Source organism: Ictalurus furcatus, chromosome 23 (assembly GCF_023375685.1).
Source record: "Ictalurus furcatus strain D&B chromosome 23, Billie_1.0, whole genome shotgun sequence".
Classification (NCBI taxonomy): domain Eukaryota; kingdom Metazoa; phylum Chordata; class Actinopteri; order Siluriformes; family Ictaluridae; genus Ictalurus; species Ictalurus furcatus.
In genome coordinates this window covers 14,197,467-14,218,832 of record NC_071277.1, presented here as the reverse complement: position 1 = coordinate 14,218,832, position 21,366 = coordinate 14,197,467, and the positions used below count along the sequence as shown (strand labels likewise).

Here is a 21,366-nt window from a genome sequence, read left to right as displayed (position 1 = left end):
TTCCCCTATGTCTGTAAGGAGTGACTTACACACATGGACAAAAAATAATTGTGATTATAAAGAAACAACTAGTGTTGTAGTATTGTACATGTTTTGCATTTTATTTATTTGTATGTTTGTTTGTTTATTTGTTTAACTTATGTACTTCAGCCTTTACAAAGACCTGGCGCCTTCTCTCTCCTCTGCACAGCCACCTTCTTGCAAGGTCGTAGGAGAAGCCACATCATGCCACATCATCAGACCCCTCACATGTTTAAAAGGATCTCTTCACCATCCTCATCCACTCTGTCTTTCTTTCTCTCCAGGGTTCATCTGAAATCTGCTTAGCACAGCCACTTAATGAAAGTCCTTACATCAGACAGACACAAGTGGGACAATAGGATGGATTACTTAAATCCATTAAAGTGTATTGTATGCCATGGCAACCAAAACAAAAAGCAAAACACATCATTAGCCTGTATTGATTTTGGCATGATCAGAAAGGACCAAACTATTTTTTTTTAAACGATCTTTTGAATAAAACATGTACGTCTGTTTTCCATGTGAATGTGTGTAATTACTATTTGAAGACAGTGTACATGATCACATTGTCAAATATCCCGAATCAAATTTTGCTACTTTGGACCTTTTTTAAAAAAAATTATATTGATATTTTCTCCATTTAATCAAAGATTCTGATTATTCATCATTCATTCATTCATTCATCGTCATGGTCGTGATGAAATCAGCACCTATTCCAGGAACACGGTGGATGTGAAACAGGAATATAATTGTAATCATTCTCACCTAGGGGCAATTTGGCATAGCTAATCCACCTTCCAGCATGTTTTTGGGAGGTGGTTTATGTTCTGTTTGGTTTAAATGGGTTTTACTTCTGCATAAAAGTGGAAAATGCCATTCTTGAAGGAAGCTGTGTTTTTTTTTTTGTTTGTTTGTTTGTTTTTTTTGTCTTTCTGAATTACTGTATAGTCAGGTTACAATAATATTAGGCAGTTGAGTATTGTATAATAGACTTTCATGCCAAAACCCAAAAATATTGTCTGTATTGCTTATACCTAAACTGCCAGACAAAGGTTGGCCATTTATATATTTATATATATATATATATATATATATATATATATATATATATATATATATATATATATATATATATATTAACATTCTGCACTTACACTGGCTCTTACACCTCTACTCTGTGCATTCTGCTTCTCTAGAACTCAATTTTAAATCTTGTATGGTAACACTTCTTGTATTGTTCTCCACTTTGCTTGTATTTTCTCATTTGTAAGTCGCTTTGGATCAAAGCATCTGCTAAATGAATAATGTTAATTAATAACTATTTCAACACTGCTGTGATCAGCTGGGTCACGAATGACGATGATGGCTCTAGTTGAGACCTTTTATGGGAACAAATAAGGACAATTACAGTCTGGTCCATAAGTATTTGGACAGTGACACATTTTTAATATCTGTGCACCACCACAATGGATTTAAATGAAACAATCAAGATGTGATTGAAGAGTGAACTTTCAGCTTTAATTCAAAGGGTTTAATGAAAAATATTGCATTAACCATTTAGGAATTACAGCCATTTTTTTACAGAGTACCTCCATTTTCATAGAATCATGGGAGATGTAGGATTTTCACTGATGTGCAGGAAACTGCAGTCGTAAAATGGTTATCAAAAACAGTGGAATAAAACTTATTGAACCATATTGCATCATGTCTGATTTATTCCTATAATATGTACTGCAGTAAATTCTAAACAGTAGATAGTGTCATTTTTGTTTTTCAAAAAAAAGAAAAAACATTGTGGTGTTAGAGTTTTTAGGTCATTGTTTTATGAGTGATAAAGTGAGTTTGTTGAGTGACAAACTTTGCTAGATTTGTAGAAGAATGAGTTGATTTGAGACATGTATGAAGTGTTTTGGTAATTTTAGTGCATTCTGGGCATGAAATGAACTGCTGTGCCTAGCTGAAAGTTGGTTAGGAGAACTGTGCGAAGACGAGTTTTGAAAAAGTGACCTAAGTATTGAGAAATGGGTCCTACCGATTATAAAAACAAAACAAAAAAAAAAACACTGTAATACAGCTGTCACTCTTCTCAGCTGATGTAATGTTGAGCCTGCATGTGACCATACTCACTGTGTGCTTATCTGTGTGTGTGTGCTCGATCTATCACATTGCTAATTGACTTAGCACTGTGGAGAATTCAGATCAGGCATGTTAGGTGAGAATCAATATTGAATTACAAATGGTGCAAGTTGTTTGGGCAAGCCTATACATGTAATACAGTTAAGTAAGTGTGTGTGTGTGTGTGTGTGTGTGTGTGTGTATGTGTGTGTGAGAGAGAGAGAAAGAGAGAGAGAGAGAGAGAGAGAGAGAGAGAGAGAGGAGGTCTAGGGACTTTCCAGGAAAACTGGAACAAGGCTTTGGAACAGAAAGCTTGGCAGCTCTGCAGAATTTCTCTAGAAAAGAAAGTGAAAGAGAGGGAGTGAAAAGTAGTCTCTAGGAAAAACCCATAACCTTGGCAGCATTGGGATTTTCCGCATACGCTGTTTCTTTTCTAAAGATGCTGTGAATGTTTTACACAGCTCAGTTGCTGTGGAAACATACAGAATGGTTCTGTGCTACAGCGTCCCACTGCACTGAGGAAAAGATATATTCTGCCCTAATTTAGGTGGCAGATGTTTTAAAGAAATATCATCACTTTTTTTCAGTGAGCTATGAGCTCAGACATTAGCACCAGTGATGGATGGTCACGCTATTAGATGGGAGGGCTAAAATCTAATATACAGTCAGGTTCATAAGTATTTGGACAGTGACACACTTCTTGTAATCTTACCTATGTACACCACCACAATGGATTTGAAACACAATCAAGATGTGATTGAGGTGTAGCTTTAATTCAAGGGGTGTAACAAAAATATTGCATTAACCATTAAGGGATTACAGCCTTTTTTTTTTTTCTACATAGTCCCTCCATTTTACATAGTCCATGGACCCTCTATTTTTACATAGTCCCTCCATGACAATTGAAGGAGATAAAAAGGTCTGGAATTGATTCCAAGTGTTACATTTGCATTTAGTAGCTGTACATGGGAACTCGGTCCAAAGAGGTGTTGATGCAAAGAGGCCATCATTAGGACCATCAATAGGACTGCTGCATCTGTTGGTGCACTCCTTGAGCAACAGACCTATCAGAGAGATAGAAACTTTAGGAATGGCCAAACAAACAATTTGGTACATTCTTAAAAAGAAGGAATGCACTGGCGAACTCAGCAACACCAAAGGCCTGGAAGACAAATAAAGTGGATGATCGCAGAATTCTTTCCTTGTTGAAGAAAAACCCTTCACAACATCTAGCCAAGTCAAGAACACTCTGGAGGAGGTAGGCGTATCATTGTCAAAGTCTACAATCAAGAGACACCTTTACGAATGTAAATACAGTCTACTTCAAGAAGCAAACCACTGGTAACACTCAGGAACAGTAAGGCCAGATTTGATTTTGTTAGAAAACATCAAAAAAATAAATAAATTTAAAAAGACTGCTCAGTTCTGGAACAAGATTCTATGGACAGATGAAACCAAGATTAATTTGTACCAGAATGATGGGATGAGAAGAGTATGGTGAAGGAAAGGAAGGGCTCATGATCCAAAGATGGAACTAGGTCACTGGTTTTTATTGATGATGTGACTGCTGATAGAAGTAGCAGGATGAATACTGAAGCATTTAGACCTATACGTTCTGCTCAAATTCAGTCAAATGCTATAAAACTGATAGGACAACACTTGATGGATAATGACCCAAAACATACCACAAGAGCAACCCAAGAGCTTCTTAATGCAAAGAAATGTAATGTTCTTAAATGGCCGAGTGATGTCACCTGACCTCAACCAAATTGAGCATGCTTTTCACTTACTGAAGAAAAAACTGAAGACAGAGAGACCCACAAACAAGCAGCAACTGAAGGCGGCTGCAGTAAAGGTCTGGCAAAGCATCTCAAGGGAAGAAACTCAGCATTTGGTGATGTCCATGGTGTTCACTGACTGCAAAGGATCGTCAAAGTATTTAAAAAAAATCCTTATATTCATAATTATGTTAATTTGTCCAATTACTTTTGAGCCTGTGAAAATGGAGGGACTCTGTAAAAAATGGTTGTAATTCATAAACAGTAAATGCAATACTTTTTGTTAAATCCTTTGAATTAAAGCTGAATGTCTACACTTCAATCACACCTTGACTGGTTCATTTAAATCCATTTTTGCGTCAAAATTGTGTCACTGTCCAAATACTTATAGACCAAACTGTATGTTGATATTTTGATATTAAAACTATTAAGGCTGATTAATGTATAAGATCATAAAGTTTACGAATGCATAATAAGAATGACATGGGGCAAACTATAACACTCACACTAAAAAAGAAATAGGCAGCTACATTCATCATTTTTTTTCCTAAGTATTTCAAGTTGCTAATACTCTACTGGGTTCATGAGAAAATCTATAACTTTCATAAGCATACAATTCTGTCATCTGTCCTTCGTTGTAATATGTCCTTTGGCTGGACAAATGCATTTTGGTGGGGAAAAAATCAGATGTGCCTTCTCAATCACTGCTGATAATGTGTTACTCAAGTGTCCGAAAAAATATCAGCCCAAATGAAGATCGCATCTAGGGGCGTGTCACTCTGTGTAATCACCTGACATGACTGTCACTGATCAACCCAGTCTCACAAAAAAATTAAAAAATGATCGCAGTCTCAGTGTTTAAGTCTAGGCTTAAAACGTATTTGTTCACTCAAGCCTACCCTGACTAGATTCTGTTCTACTACTTCGCAGTCATAATTATCTTTTTTCTCCCTCTCTCCTTTCGCCGAGCCCCACACGAATTTATGGAGATACTAGAGATCCAGATCCTTTCTGCCTCTGGATGGAGCTCAAATCTTCTTTAATTCCAGACTGCTGGGACTACGGCTGCTCCTAACGCCATACAGACTTCATATAAATCCATAATGAACTTTTTCACACTAACTGTTGTTACCCAGATGAGGATGGTTTCCCTTCTGAGTCGGGTTCCTCTCAAGGTTTCTTCCTCTTAAAACATCTTAGGGAGTTTTTCCTTGCCACTGTCGCCACCCAGCGGCTTGCTCAGTTGGGATAAATTCGCACCTTTAATATCTGTATACCATGTTGATATTTCTGTAAAGCTGCTTTGAGACAATGTCTATTGTAAAAAGCGCTATACAAATAAAATTGAATTGAATTGAATTGAATTGAAATCGCATGCTACTTATTTGCAGCACCTTCTCTACGATGAATGTCAACGTACTGTCACAAGCATACGTTGTATATCAATGTATCAAACTTTCACATGAATGCTACATTCTGCACCAACATAAAAGGTGGTCAAATGATTTATTACATATCGATCCAAACAAGCTTAGTAGAAAATAGCATACAGAGTAATCTGAGTGATTATAAGTTTGATACATTGAAATGCAACATATGCTTGTGACATACTGTTGATATTCCTCGTATAGTAGGTGCTGCAAATAAGTTGCATGCAAATGCTTTTTCTGTGAGACTGGATTGCAGAAGTTTATAGACAACAGCTAGAAAGAAATCAGCTCCAGCCTCACTTTTACCATTCTGTGTACTTTTCTTACAACCACTGGTGGTGCTGTTGTACTTGGTTTAATAAAAATCTCAAATTATCCACCTTCAAAGATATATTAACAACAAATAATCTAATGTATTTGTTTTTATTTTTGAAAAAACACTCCCTATAGGGCTGTAAACCTTGCTAGTCTATTAAGGTAGTTACACATATGATATGTGTATAATATGAATTCTTTTTTACACACCAGTTGTCTGCTGCTGTTTAATGATATTTTATTTATAATCAATTCTAAGTAATTATTCATTTATATTCATTTATAATTGATAATCGATTTATGTGATTATTCATTGGTTTTTAAATTGATGCATCTGTCCAAATCATCTGATCTTTACATCCCTAACTAACTAAACTACTAGCTCTAAACCTAAATCTCCCTCTTTCTTTCACTATTGTTTTTCCAAGAGTAAGAATATAAAGTGTTTTCCAAGAGGAAAGCTTGTGTATAACGCTGTGACCACATTCGTCATTTTTCACTGTGTCCTCCAGCAAGGCAGCAGCCTACATACAAAGTAGAAATTTGCTGACATCATCCTCCATCATCCACTTGCTTAAACGAGCAAAAGGGGGTGGAAGACTGAGTGATAGAACAACAGAGAAGAGGAGGAAGAGGAGGTGGAAGAATAGGAAAGTAGAGGATATGCAACAAAAAAAGACAAGGAGGGTGAGTGGAGAGAGATAGAGCAAGGGAGGGTGATACAGGATGAGGTGGAAGTTCTGAGACCGCAGGTGGAAAGGGAAAGGGAGGGAGAGGGAGAGAGAGAGAGGGAGAGAGAGAAGGAGAGGGGTTGGGCTGAGGACTCGCTGCAATCAGGGAGAGCACTGCAGCTCTCTCTCAGATTCCACCCATCCTTCTGCAGCCTCTCTCTCTCTCTTTTTCTCGCTCTCTCCCACACACAAACACATTCAGCAGCAGAGCATCTCAGCAACACATCCTGCACTCATTCGCTGCCTCCTGAGCGCCAGTCCTCCATTTCTAACAAGTGCGTCAGAGGCTGGGTAAGGATCAACATGCCTGGGGATACACAAGGCTTGCTGGATACGGACGCAGAGCTACCAGGTGAGACAAGACAACAAGACAACATAAGGAGGGAAAGAGAAAGAAAACAATACATTTATAGAATGTGTGCAGTATTCGACATAAAACCAGTGAGAGGTTGGGATGATGGTAGTGTTTGTCAAAGTGTGCAGCTTTTAATATAAAATAAGCTATGTGAGCAAAGAGAGAGAAATATGATAAGGATGTGTGGATGCTTTCAGAAGGACCTGTGCCGCTTTCAGGACAAAATAAGCGAGAGAGAGAGAGAGAGAGAGAGAGAGAGAGATTGGGTTTGGCCGCACCCTGAAACAGCATCAGCATTGTCCCAAAAGAGATGCTGTAATACATCTAGAGCATGACACAGCATCACTGAGGACCCCTTAGTTGACAAACAAGTGGCCAAAACAAATGCCTGCTCAAAAATTTGATGTAAATGAATAATTCTGGCTTTTGGATCATAAAGATTTGGGCAATGCAGCACCAGTAACGTCTTTAATAGCTATTTAGTAGCACTGCAATTATTGCCTTATGTTGTTGCTACAGTATGATAGAAGGGGAATATATTCTATATTATAATGTATATACTCTAGTATAGCAAAGATGCTAAAAAAATATGATCTATATTATGCTACTGCTATAATATATTATAAAATTATGGTCTCTGATCATTGATATAAATATGTAGAAAATATATACTTTGTATAAACTATAGTTACATAACTAAAACGCTAGATTTGTAATGAGCCATACATGATGTTTATCATCATGAGATTCTTGTGTTGCAGTAAAAACAAGGAAGTGCCTTCTGATAGCAGGCATACTTGACGTCAGATGCTGAAAAGTCTTTATGAGTACCAGGTTATTATAGAGCGAACGAAATATGGCAAAAGGTGTGTGAATGTGTGAGGTGGCCTAAAAAAATCTCTCGTGTGCCAGTGTGTCGCCACTATCTTTAGTATACTGAGCAAATTAGATGAGATGAGCAGATAGTCCTCAGTGGAATCATGCAGGCTAGAGATTAATGCATAGCACTAGTACGTGTTCGGAGGTTCTTTAATGCGATGGTTTCAATAATCAATCAGAAATCAATAATTAGAAAAGAAATGAACAATACTAAAAATAGCAGCTTCTCTCTATTCTCTTGTCTATGAAAACAGTTTCTACTGCGTTCATACTGACACTTGGGAATCCTTTCAGCTTCATATTTCATCCAAGGTAACAAGATCTAACTGCATGTCAAATAATTATATTACATTGATAAGACAAAAAAGGAAAGGCGCTTTTTGGGGGGGGGCTTGAAAGGACCATTTTAAAATTATAGACAATCTAGAGTGCATTTGGATTGACAAATACCACGTAAATGGATTTTAGCTGCTTTTGTTTGACCTTCTCTTAATCTATCTTGTCTTACTACGTCACACACTAAGTTCAGGACACGTCAAACAGTAGGGACAAAGATAACTAGGGGTTAATCTGGAAGCCGTCTGGGGTGGTAGTGTATGCTGGGCATGAATGCTTTTGGCCAATTCTAACTGAACGTCCAAAAATGTTGTCAAAAGTAAATCATTGTATCTTAATCAGCTATTGTAAAGTGAATATTGCAGAGAGGAGCACTAAGATGACATTGGCCAAACACAAACATGAAGAAACAGGCTTTTGTTATCAATACATTGCTTTTTTTTATATTTAGGCAATATTCATTTCTGGAGTGCGAATTTAAAATTTATTTTAAACCCAGATGGCTGGAATCCACTCTAATGTGGTCTCACTGTAGGGATTCAATTAGTCCTCCTCCTTCTATAAACCTATTAGTGCGTGTTTTATTTTTGGCACCACACATGCATTAGGACTAAGGAGCTGTAAAATATAAATGTGGCCATACACTGATTTATAATTCAGTTCAAACAGGCAGGAACAGTATGCACTGTGGAATCTGAATATGAGGTAACTCTAGCTTAATAATTTGATTCTCAGTGGTGTGCAAGGGTCTGAATAATTTTTAAAAGAGCATTTGTAATATATTATTTGTAAGTATTGTTTATACTTAGCAGGGGCTGGCTCATCATCTTTCAAAGATTAAAAAAAATCAATTCAAGTTTCTTTTTAGCATCAGATTATTGGCTAAAAAATATCTTAAGGCGGATTATTTTGGATTTTTGTGGAACCAAGCATGACAGCGTCCCAAATTTTCATAAAATAAATACACAGAACAGTATGAAGAAGTGAAGCTTGGGCTGTCTGCGTCACGTCACGTCAAAGTGAAATGCTCCCTAGATTTGATCTCAGTTTGGACTAATATTTTTCAGCCTGCTTTGCTGACAAATCTGTAACACGCCATAAGCACTGATTAAGAAATTGCATGTGAAATAGAAGTGTGTTCAGTAAGATGGATTATTTATGGATCTATCCTTTTTCCCCAAAATGTGTTTGAAGGAAAACTTAAAATCGATAGATTAAGCACATATTATTCAATCTAAATTCAAGTTACACAAAAAAAGGGTTACAACGTCTCTGTTTACTCTGTTTGGTATTCATAGGAAACACAGCATGAATCCAGTAAAGATGTACAGACTTTGAAACACTTTAAAAAAAATTTGAAAACACATGCAACTGCCTTTCAGTCTTTTCAGTGTGTTTGTGTGTGTAATAGTCCCACAGCAGCCCTTGATGAGATATAATGCATTGCTCAACACTAATACAGTTTCTTTGTTGAGATATTGATAGACATTAGAGTTTCTCTCTCCCACCTAACACAAAAACAGAGTATGTTTTCAGGGTGTGCTGAGACTGTTACTACAACATAGAAACATTTGCGGTAGTAAGAGAAATTCATAGGAATGTTTCTATGACTTTAGTCTTTGTCTTACTGAGGGTGTTCTCTGTTGCTGTACCTTTATTGGCTACATATTCTCCCCAAATTGGTCACCTACTAAATCCTACCCACCAGCCAGCTTTCCCTTGTGAGAGCTACCAAAAAGGGAGGGTGAATGCTAGCACGTGCTTTTTCCAAGCCAGCCAATCACAATGCAACTGCTGCTCATTCTGCGTCAAATGACATCGTATAACGCTCAGTGGAAAGTGCTATCTGCCTCTTCCACATAAATGAGCTCATAAATGAGTGTCGCTGTGGTTGACAGGGGAGAGAGTGTACGTACACCAACACAGCAATAAATTTATAAGTACTTCTGTAGAGGTTACTAGAAATTGAACTGTATTACCAACAATGCAATACAACTGAAATGGGTGTTTTTTTTAATGGCCTCTTTTTATGCACTATCCAGAGGATACTTGCACAAAAGGCAGTTATGAGTGAGACTAAGCAAGAAATCTCAGATTGCTCAGTCACTGCACCACAGAAAGTCATAGTGTGCAGGTGCAAGAGGATTTTTATTGGGGGGGGGGGGCTAATGCTGACTGTAGTTCTAATATTTATGTTCATGCCTGTGGATATAAACAGAAGTAATGTTTTATTTAGTGTCTTACACCTTCTGCACATACTGTTTTGTAAACCGCAGGGGTTTGCTAGGGAAGGGCATTCAAGAAAGAGGTCATGCATACAAAGAGAGAGAGAGAGAGAGAGAGAGAGAGAGAGAGAGAGAGAGAGAGAGAGACTGCTGCATCTGTTGGTGCACTCCTTGAGCAAATATACCTCTACCTCAATATCACTTGCACATTGCAGGAGCTCTCTGTGGTTTTGTGAAAGCAAGAGGTCTTTTCTTTTTTTCGTTCTTTCTCTCTCTCTGACACACAAGCACACACAAAATCTGGCAACAATGCTGTGCTGTTTTTCATGCTACCCTATAACAGTTGCTCCGTGTGCCGGGTGTGACAGGATGATGTAATCATTTTGCATCATGACTAAGCACAACAAACCACCCACAGCAAAACATACGTATACACATGGCAGAGCTATGGCACTGTCTACTGCACACACACACACACACACACACACAGAGGCTGGGAAAAACACAAAGCAACTACATCTGAATTACCACACAAAAAGCCCAAATAATGTTGGTGGTATATGACAAACATATTTGTTTGTGTCCATCTTTTCCCTTGGGTCCTCTTGATTTCCAAACTTTCCTTATTTGAGAAAAAAAACACATAAAAACTATGAATAGGCTTTGATCCTAATTTCAGAGTATTGTGTAAGTGTATAGTTCCCACTACAACAGAAATGGTTCTGTAGATACACTTTCTGCATGTACATGTTCCCTTTGTTTGCCAGGCATATTTTTACAGAAATTGATTAGATATAATTTCGATTATTCGTTTTAAAATAAGATCTTGGCAACCTCTGATTATTTATACACTAGCCCAGAAAAATACCGCCTGCAGACATGCTTCTTCCAGCCTGACCTTGTTCCAAATCTATTCCAAATTTGTGTAAAAAACTGCAACCTTGGCAACCGCACATGGAGGAATTGCTCGTGGGTGTCCATATTTGTGTACCATATACTCTAAATACTGCACAATCATCCAGGTATATGCATGTTCTTATGATATGTTGACCAATGCCATTGAGCCAAACACCTGCCATCTTTACATTACTTAATGTTAATGTTTAATGTTTAATTATTAATGTTTCTTAAATAATCAGCAATTTGTGTGATCTGCAGCTTGTTTTTGGATACCTAATGGGTTTGCACATAAACAAAACATTTGTAGGAATGTTAGAATGCCTTCACCAGACCTCAACACAGTTGAACATTTATGGGAGATTTTGGATCATCGTGTTAGACAGAGCTCCACACCATCATCATCAGAGGCTTGTATAATGTATACCAAGGTGCACTGAAGCTATGTTGTAGGTTTGTGGTATCCCAAAACCTTACTATGCCACTTTATGTTGGTTTTTCCATCTGTATATGCATATACCTTGTGTATACATTGTGTGTGTGTGTCTGCATGACTATTCTGCTGACAGTAAATTAGTTTCCTCCTTTTACTGTCAGTGCTGTCAGGCTAAGTCTGCCTTGTAGGCAGAATAGGGAATTACTTCCATGAGACAGTTACTCAACAGGCATTCAAAGTGCTGCTTCTCACTATCTAACCAAGCTCCTTACACCATCACTACCCTCTCTAGAGTGATGAGATAAGTCAAATAGTCCTCTCTGGAAATTCTCTCTTCAAAGCTGCTGGTGTGTAGCACAAATTTAAAGAGACTCTCTTGCATGTTGGGCTATTCTCAACCTGGACCAAAATGGGAAAATATTATGTAGAGTTTATCAATGCTACTTCACTATTCAGCTGATAAAATAGTTTAATGATATATTTGATTTAAAAAGTAAGGGTCCTGAGACTTTTCAAGTTGCTAAACCCAATTCCAAATTCAAGTCAAGTCATGGCTGTTAAAATTTGAGTTTAAAAATGTTTCTTTTTTGTATAGACTGAAATCATTTATTCAAATTTGAAATCATGCAACACGAGTCCATATGACTGTTAATAAAATATATTATTATTTTAAGTGCTATATTTCATATTTGGTTTTGTGCTTTTAGGATATTTTGGGATGGCTTAATGTGGAGATGGAGGACTAAATTTGGTTGTCAAAGTTGATTTCGTGATGCGTTCATTCATAAACTGATTGATAGAATAAGAAACTCACTAAGTCAACAAAGTCTTTGCCATTTACTAGTGATTTTTTAGTTTATTAAATGCTACCCAAACCACTTCAGCCAAACTGATTTTTTGCTCATTCTAACTGAACGTCCATGTCCAAATGTTGTCAAAAGTATATCATTCTGTCCCAATCACCTACTGTAAAGTGAATATTGCAAAAAAGAGCACTAAGATGGCATCGGCCAAACACAAACATTGAGAAAAAGGTTTACATCACCCCTTATGGCCTTTTTTCTTTATCAATACATTGCTTTTTTTTTTTTATAATATTTAGGCAATATTCATTTCTGGAGTGCAAATTCAAAATTTATTTAAACCTAGACGGCTGAAATCTGCTATAATGTGGTCTCACTATAGGGACTCAATTAGTGCTCCTCCTTCTATAAACTTATTCATTAACAAACTGATTGAAAGGATAAGGAACTCACTAAGTCTACAGAATCTTTGCTATTTTTATTTACTATTGATTTTTTAGGTTTATTAAATGCTACCCAAACCACTCCAGCCAAACTACTTCAGTTTAGATGACCTTTTCATGTCATATACTGAATATTTTATGTGACATTTTGATGACTTTACTGAGTAGGCATTCATGTCTGCAGTATCAGGAAGTAATATAAATGTACAACACCACAAGCAGGTCACCTAAAGGTCATTGTTTTCCCTTTACACAAAATAATTTATTTTTGATTTACTGAAGAAGGCACTCAAAGTTGTTGCTTAAATATTTCCTAAATTTCTTATCACCCTCTTTTTCAGATTTGTCGAGGCAAACCTCAAGCTCCACAGCCTCTACTCCAACTGACAGTGCCTCCAGTCCATCTCCAAGCACTCCACCCAAGCTCTCCCCACAATGTACTTCTCCATTTGGACCTCGCTTGGTCATGTCTAAACCAAACACTTCCACTCGACCTCAACCAGAGGGTGCCAGCTTTGAATCAGATGGGCGCACAGTAGGCCGGCTAACAGGGCGGTTTGGAAGAGTTGGATGCAGACGGGGGCCAGTGAAAATGGAGAGGATTAAAGTTCTAACTGGAGCTGAAGTGGAGAGTGACTACCAAGAACCTGAGTCCATGGATGCAAGGGTTGTTATGGGACAAGAAGCATTACTGAAAAACCTGGAGACACAGATTGGTGTGCCTACAGACAAAAAGACAAGTAAAGAATCATCCAGTTCAGAACCCCCTCACTCAGATACTTCTACTCTTCTGGTGGAGAGACAGATTAGGGTAGAGGAGAAAATTAAACTTGATACTGGTCAAGAGATTGAAAAATCTGAACAGGTTAAGACCCCTGAACAAGAGAGAAGTTTAGATCAGCTACTTGAATGCCCAATTCTAGAACCCAAATCAGCAGATACTGGGCTGACTGAAAGCAGCACCTTTTTCCCAGATGATGAAGGAGATACACTGTCTCTATCTCAGGGTGAAGTGCCTTCCTTGTCCTTCTCCGAGCCCTCCTATCCAGTTGATCCTCAACGCATTGGTGTCCTTCCTGGACTCGACCCAGATCGTTATTACACAGCCCCTTCCACCCCAATTAAGATGGCCTATTGCTCACATCTTAAACAACAATGGCAACCAAGCAGTCCAAGCACAGGTCCTGGTTCACCAACAGATGAGTCTGATCTGTGCTCCCCTCCCACTTCTCCATCTGGATCCTATGTTACTGCTGAAGGTGGCAGTTGGACCTCCTCCTACAATTCTGGCACTTCTCACTCCTGTTCACCTAATTTGACTGCTGAAGCTGAATTGCAAGAGATCCCTGCCTGCTATGTGGGCTCTCTTTCTGAGATTGGGGATGAACTGGGAGATGACAGACTCGTTGCTGAAAGGGAGCACTGTCTGTGTAAACCTGTCATGCCAGAGTTGGCTGAGAGTGAGGAACATGTTGAGGAAATGATAAAGAGAGAGACTTGTAGGCCTCACTGGGTGACAGAGAATGTTTCCCAACACAGGAGCAGCAGTGGTAGAACCACAGACTCAAAACATGAGGGAGGGGGATCCGAGGACACTCCAGTCCAGGTAGGAATTCCAAGAGCCACTGACATATCACAGCCTTTGGATGATCCAGATCAGGAGCTAGAGCTGGACTTTAATGACTGTATCTCAGAGCACTTTGCCAAACATGATGCCCCTCTAAGCATTGAAGAGGACTTTCCTTTGGATCTGGCATGTTCTTCTCCTTTCAGTCACCAGCAGGCAGCAGCTTCAACCACTTTAGAGACAGGCAGTCTGACCCCTGCCACTTGTTCGTCAGAGATTTCAGACACTGATAATAACAGCTTGTATAGTGAGATGGGATCATCTGCTCTGTTCTTCCATGAGTGCTCCAGGGATGATGGACCTGGTGGAGAAGGGATGATTCCTGCATCGATGCTGCCAGTCCATGCCAGCTTGATATTCCAGGCAGATTCAATGGAAATAACATTATTCCCTACAGATGAGGAGCCAGAAAATGATGTTGATGCATATGCTGCTGGAGAGGAAGAGGGGGATGTGGATGAATATGATGATGAAGATGTAGATGTGGACATAAATGATGACAGTGATTTGGAACAGCAAGTTGAAGCCATAAAGATTGGAGCAAGGGGTGTTGATGATCCAAATGAAGAGGACACCTCTGCCTCTTTCCTAAATTCACTTTCTGAGAACTCAATTAACGATGGAGTAGATGAGTCATTTGCTTATCAGGATGACACAGAAGAGTCAATTGATTCCACCTCTTGTAATGGAGATGAAGATGACCACCTGCACAGCATAGAGAGACATGCTGAGCTTGCACAGCAATTTACTGCACAAGATGACCAGGTACAGTCAGAAAGCCATGCACAATCAGAATCCTCTGGAAGTGAAAGTGAAATGGAGATTTCCTCTGGATCCTCTGGGCCATCAAATTCATTAGTTCAGCAACATATGGCAGTCTGCACAGCACATGCTGAAGACATAAGCATACCTAATTTAAAGGCTGAATGTGCAAAGAGACTAGATTCCTCAAGCGATATTAGGAAACAAAGTGAAGAGAATAAACAGAGCACAGATCTCCAAAATGCAGAAGAAACAGACAATGCATACAGTGCGGTGTCTCAACAAAGTGTTCATACAAAAATTCAAGGCTCAGAAAATCAGACAAGCTCAGCAGAACTAGGTGAAGTATCAGAAACATACACTAAACCAGTCCTTTGTGTGCTTGGTGCCACAGCAGCAGGCATAGATAATAAGATAAATATTCAGGATGATAAAGATCTAGATCAGAAAAATGGAAATAACTCTGAATTCATGAATACCTCACTCCAGCTTGACGAGACAGCAACCAATGATCTCAACAAGGGAGTCCCTTTGTTGTCCTATCCTAAAGATGATTGTAGCCCCACAAACATTCCAGTTTGTGCCTATCCCGAACTGTCTGAAGTACCAGATAATTTAACTCCTGCTGATATTTCCCCAACTGAACAGTCTCTTGACCAAGACAACCTGACCGAAAATCAACATAGCACAGATGATATAACTGTTGGCTCCCTAAATATGTCCTCTTCTACTTACAGCATTGCCATCTCACCAAAGAAAGAGAACTCCCAGAGTAGCATAACAGAAAAGAGTGTTTCTTCTGAAGAATGGGCTCCAGACAAGCCCTTGTCTTTAGATGTATGCTGTGACTTTAGGCCAGAGAATTTGCTTATGTGTGAGATAGCTGGATCACTGCACAATAAGGGGCTATCTGTAACTCCCAATATTTCTGCTCAAGATAACATCATGGGTGACCTTGAGGACAACAACAGTTACTGTGACTTGCCAGAAAAGATGGCAAATAATGAGACTGGTATGCTGGAGTCAAATCTGTCCACTTGGAAATCCATTGAGGACCTTTCAGAGGCAGGAGGGGGTGAGGACGATGCAAACAACCTCCAGAATCCAGAGAATAATGCACTTATACAATGCCATCCGGAAAATATTCAGGAAATCACATGGAACAACCAAGAAAAGAGCTGTTCACCGAGTATCCCAGCTGCACAATCAATGTGTATGCCATTAAATATCCTTTCACACAATGAGAAAGATGAGAAAGACCAGACCACTGAAACAGAGTTTAACATTCCTGGGGAACCCACATCAAAAATATTTATAGACGTAAGCCCTGACATTTTGCCTAAACAGGGACCAGAAGTCCTGGAATCAGCTCAAGAACATGACGAAGCATCGGTTTTAGGTTCTACCACTTTGTACAAACAAAATGATCTCTGTGGGCCAATCACAACAAAGAAAATATCAGACAAATTAAGTGACATAAAAATTCATGAAACTTCTAAACAAATGGGCCTGATAAATACTGATTCAATAGTCTTAGAAAACAAGCCTGTATTTAAACTAGCAGGGGGGTCATTTGGCAACTTTGACCACAAAAAGAAATCAAGTGAATCAAAACTTGCAATTTCCTCTTCTGACAAGTCTCTGATACACAAAGAGACAGCTACCTGCTCTAATAAGGGGGTTACAACTGGGGCATCAAATCTAGATACCATACAATTACAGTCTAACATTACAAAATATGAAAATCAGCTGAATTTTGGGCTTCAGCTGAATTGTAGTCAAGTGGCTGACAAACAAATTGAACCAAAGACTGAGAGAAGTGTATGTATTGCACTCAAGGAAAAGGAGGATAAGAAGGCTGTGGAATCACACCCAAAAGAGGAGACAAATGAAAATGTCAGAGAGAATACTAAAGTTTTGGAACTGAGAAAAGAGGACACTGAAGTCTCACAGAAATCAAGTAAGACTGAAACTGAAAATATAGAACTGAATACCACCATAGTTAACTGTGGTAGGGGAAACACTGTTTCAAATAGCATGATACCAAAGGAACCTGTCACCTTTGACAACAGCAAAATGATTGCTGCCCTGGAGAAAAAGGAAGACATCAATAATAAAGACAGTATACCTGAGACTGAAATAATTCAAACTTCTGCAAATGATACATGTTTTCAGAGTAACACATATACTCCAGAAACTCAACAGCAAATACACACAAATGATGCTAGAGGAGAGAAAAACAATAATCAAACACAAGTTCAACCCATATTCCACCCTGCAGTCTCCAGCTCCAATACTCTTGAGAGAAACCTCAATTTGACAGAATCAGTGGGTTCTACTGACTCAAATGGTGTTTTGAGTGGCAATTCAGATCAGAAAGATGCACTTTATCATGGCACCTTAGAAGGACTGGAATCACACAAAAGCACACAAGATGCCAGTGATAACGACGTCAGGTCCTCCTTAACTGTTGTAGAAGAAATCTCAGAACTCAGCAGACATCCTGCTTCTTGCTCATCCACAGATGTGTTGGAGGAGGACCTTCCTGCACCTATACAAGAGTCCCAGTCTTCATTTAACAGTTCTCAAATACACAGTCTCCTCACTCATACTGAAACAGCACTAACTGATAGATTGTATCAAGATGAATCACAGAGCCCTCTTCAAGTGATAAATATGGAACATCCAGATGTTGAGTCTGAGGAAGAATTAACAGTCTTACGTCCAATACAAGATACACATCAAAATGTGAATGAGCAGTCAGGCTCAAAGGCAAAGACTAGCAGACAAGAGAAACCTGAAGGTGTGTTGTATTTCAAATCACTGTTACTGTGCTATTGTTTATTAAATGTATAGAAGCGGTATTGTGTCAAATTAATTTCTGCATATATATGGTTAAATGTGGGAAAATGTATGATTTTTATGGTTCTTTTAAGCAGTATGCATGGAACACAGACCAGAATCACCTAAAAGTCCCCAAACCCGCCCCACTCGATGTATAGGACACAGAGATAGTAGTCCTGCTCACAGAAAATCAAGCTCAAGCAATGAAAGAGAGATATTACCATGCATCACCTCTGCATTAAATTTCCCTGTGCAAACAAGACAAAATCCAACTGAAAAGCACACTGATCACCAGGACGGGTGTTCAATCAACTACAGAACAAAGGCCTCTAAGGAACTGGATCTCTCCTTAAAAAATACCAGTATGTCTTCTTGACAGTCAACTGCAAGTCTGTCTTTATTGTCATTTTCAATAATCATGCCTATTCAACTTTAAGAGTACGAGGCACTCACAATAAATCTTTGATTAAAATAATAATAATAATAATAATAATAATAATAATAATAATAATAATAAAGTTTACTTTGTCTCTATCTCTATGTCTCAATTACAAAGTAGGCTCATGTAATGAAACAGACAGCGATGGATCAATTCCTGAGCTGGAAGAGCCGAACAGAAGCCTCTTGAAAACCTCAGAGCCGCAAGTACGTGTATAATTTGTGTTTATTCAGGAAAGCCATGTCCTGTTTTAAAATACAAAAAATTGAGCGCAAAAGGAATACATTTATAACCAAATGTTTCTAATTTAATCTCTCTCAGATGTCACATTCTACAGCTGATGAGTCAGTGAGCAAAACTAAGCAGAGTCGAAGTGAGAAAAAGGCACGAAAGGTACGTGAGACCTTACTAATTAGCCTTGTACAAAGTGTCTAACACAATAATGCCTTTTCTTGCTCATTCAGCAAAAAATAATAAAAAATATTTTTCTTTCTTGTTTTGGGTGTGTTTTCAAGGCTATGTCTAAGCTTGGCTTAAAACAGATTCATGGAGTTACACGGATTACTATCCGGAAGTCCAAGAATATCCTATTTGTTATTACTCGCCCAGATGTCTTCAAAAGCCCTGCATCAGATATCTACATAGTCTTTGGGGAGGCCAAGGTTAGCATTTTGATTAACTTTTGATCATTTTTGCAACTTACTTTCATTGGAAGACATTGGACTATTAAGTTTAAGGGTGTTCAAATAAAATTTGTTACATAAAAGTCCTTGTGTACAAAGGTCTAGATAAGCAACTAACATTACAACATGTACATTTTAATGCTTAATAGTTATCAATAAGATAAGACCATTTAAAGTGGTTATGTTTTGTTTTATAGTAGTGCTTAACATTACCACTTTTGTAAGTGCCGTAAACAGATGAGATATTTTGAATCTGACACAGAATAATCACATACTTCTCTGTCCAATCATCCTTAAACATTCTGTATTTGTGAACTTGTCAATGATTGGTTATATCAGAACAGAAGATCTGCTACAGAAGCCGTGCTGGTTCATGTTTAGAAAACTAGTCACTGAAATGCAGACAGTTGTTTTATTCATATGTTTCGGAGTTCTGCTTCAAGCACCCAGTTCAGTCCACTGAAATAATTTGCTGGGTCTGCATCCGGACTGCAGTTGCCAGTTGATGACCCATGTACAATTTATTTTTGACAAGCACTACGTATTGTGTAGGCTTGTAAGAGAAACTTTAAATTTCTTTAAACTTTAAATGCAAGAGAAACTTTAAATTCATCAAAAAAAAATCATTCCATTGCCTCTGTTACAGATTGAGGACCTGTCACAGCAAGTACACAAGGCTGCAGCGGAGAAATTTAAGGTTCCCCTTGATCCTTCTCCTCTGACCCCTGACATCATGCCCAGTCTCACCATTAAAGAGGAGAGTGAGGAAGAAGAGGAGGTACTGATACTGTCTTTATAATTACTCCCTGGTAACTTGACTTTCATGAAGTTTATTGAAATATAATTGGTACAATGAAGAAGCGAATTTAGAAAGATTTTTATTTTGAGCCACTGCCATCTTTTGTGCATGGCTTTTCTCCTATACCTCAAATAATATACTGTACAGGCCATACAATTTCGCTGAGTTTTTAAAAAAAATTTGTGATTGTTGCAGTCAAAAATGCTTGATTTTGCTGTGGCTTTTATGAAAATTTGTGCTGCAACTTGCAGAGTTTTTTGTGCTTTTTTTTCTTCAGAAAACTACTTGAATTGGTGAAATTACAATTGCATGAAATTGTTTTGACGATACTGTAATTCCATTTGGCCACTTCTATATAAGTAACCTACTCTGATACACCACTGTGTGCTGTTTAAGTCTCCACTTGCCTAAAATGGACAAAAATTCAATTGCTTTCTCTCTATCAGGTGGATGAGAGTGGACTGGAACAGAGAGATATAGAGCTGGTAATGGCACAAGCTAATGTGGCTCGTGCTAAAGCTGTCCGTGCACTACGTCACAACAAGAACGATATTGTCAATGCTATTATGGTAAGACATCACTTGTTTCACAGTATATGTTCTTAAACAGCTATGTAAATATAGTACTGTTGCAGGAGATTATTCTCCAGGACTTCTGCGCTTCTTCTTATTCACATGAAATAATGTTTATGTGTATATCTATCTTCAGGAGCTAACCATGTGATAGAAGAGGTCTTGCCTGCCCCCAGCTTTTCTTCCTGGCATACCCATCAACCCTTCCCAGTAATGCTGCTACATACCTTCAATGCCCCTTACCTGCTAAATAAACTCTATAAAAACTGACGTTTGTTGTTTCATACATTTCATTAACTGAAAATTGGCAAGCACCCACACAGTTTGATAAATATAGTTGATTTGGGATATATGTCTACATTTAATCACACTTTACTCAAAGCATGTGTTGCTTTGTAACAGTGACTGTTGTAGCTGTGACTGGCAAACATTGCACAAAACATGTCAAGCCCATATCAAAACCAGCAGATGGGATTCTATATTCGCAATCCATCTATCCACCGATTTTTTGTACCGCTTTATCCTTATTGGGTCGTGGCAAACCTGGAGCCTATCCCAGGGAGCATAGGGCACAAGGCAGGAGACACCCTGGACAAGGTGCCAATTCATTGCAGGGTCCAATCACACACACACACCCATTCATACACTACTGACACTCAGCCAACAATGCATATCTTTGGACTGGGGAGGAAACCCTTGAATCACAGGGAGAATATGTAAGTTCCACACACTGGGCTGTGGCAGGAATCAAACCCTCAACCCTGGAGGTGTGAGGCAAACATGCTAATCACTAAGCCACTGTGCTCCTTATATTCATAATCAAGAATATACATTCTTGTATTCTTACACTTCCACTCTCTCTAAAAGGCAGAAGAT

The 21,366-nt window shown here is 38.5% G+C and overlaps 1 protein-coding gene across 3 annotated transcripts; it reads left to right on the top strand.

Moving 5' to 3' along the window:
• Window positions 1-6,195: 6,195 nt before the first annotated feature.
• Window positions 6,196-20,760, top strand: nacad (NAC alpha domain containing). 3 transcript variants are annotated; one of them, XM_053611868.1, is made up of 9 exons: window positions 6,196-6,742; window positions 13,106-17,956; window positions 18,093-18,359; window positions 18,554-18,642; window positions 18,758-18,829; window positions 18,952-19,098; window positions 19,766-19,897; window positions 20,365-20,487; window positions 20,627-20,760. In XM_053611868.1, the coding sequence occupies exons 1-9, from the start codon at window positions 6,694-6,696 to the stop codon at window positions 20,639-20,641; spliced, it is 5,745 nt and encodes a 1,914-aa protein (XP_053467843.1). In that variant the 5' UTR covers window positions 6,196-6,693; the 3' UTR covers window positions 20,642-20,760. The 3 variants fall into 3 exon arrangements, with proteins under 3 accessions (XP_053467843.1, XP_053467844.1, XP_053467842.1); XM_053611869.1 differs by having other exon boundaries at window positions 18,090-18,359; window positions 18,557-18,642; XM_053611867.1 differs by having other exon boundaries at window positions 18,090-18,359.
• The last annotated feature ends 606 nt before the right edge of the window (window positions 20,761-21,366 follow it).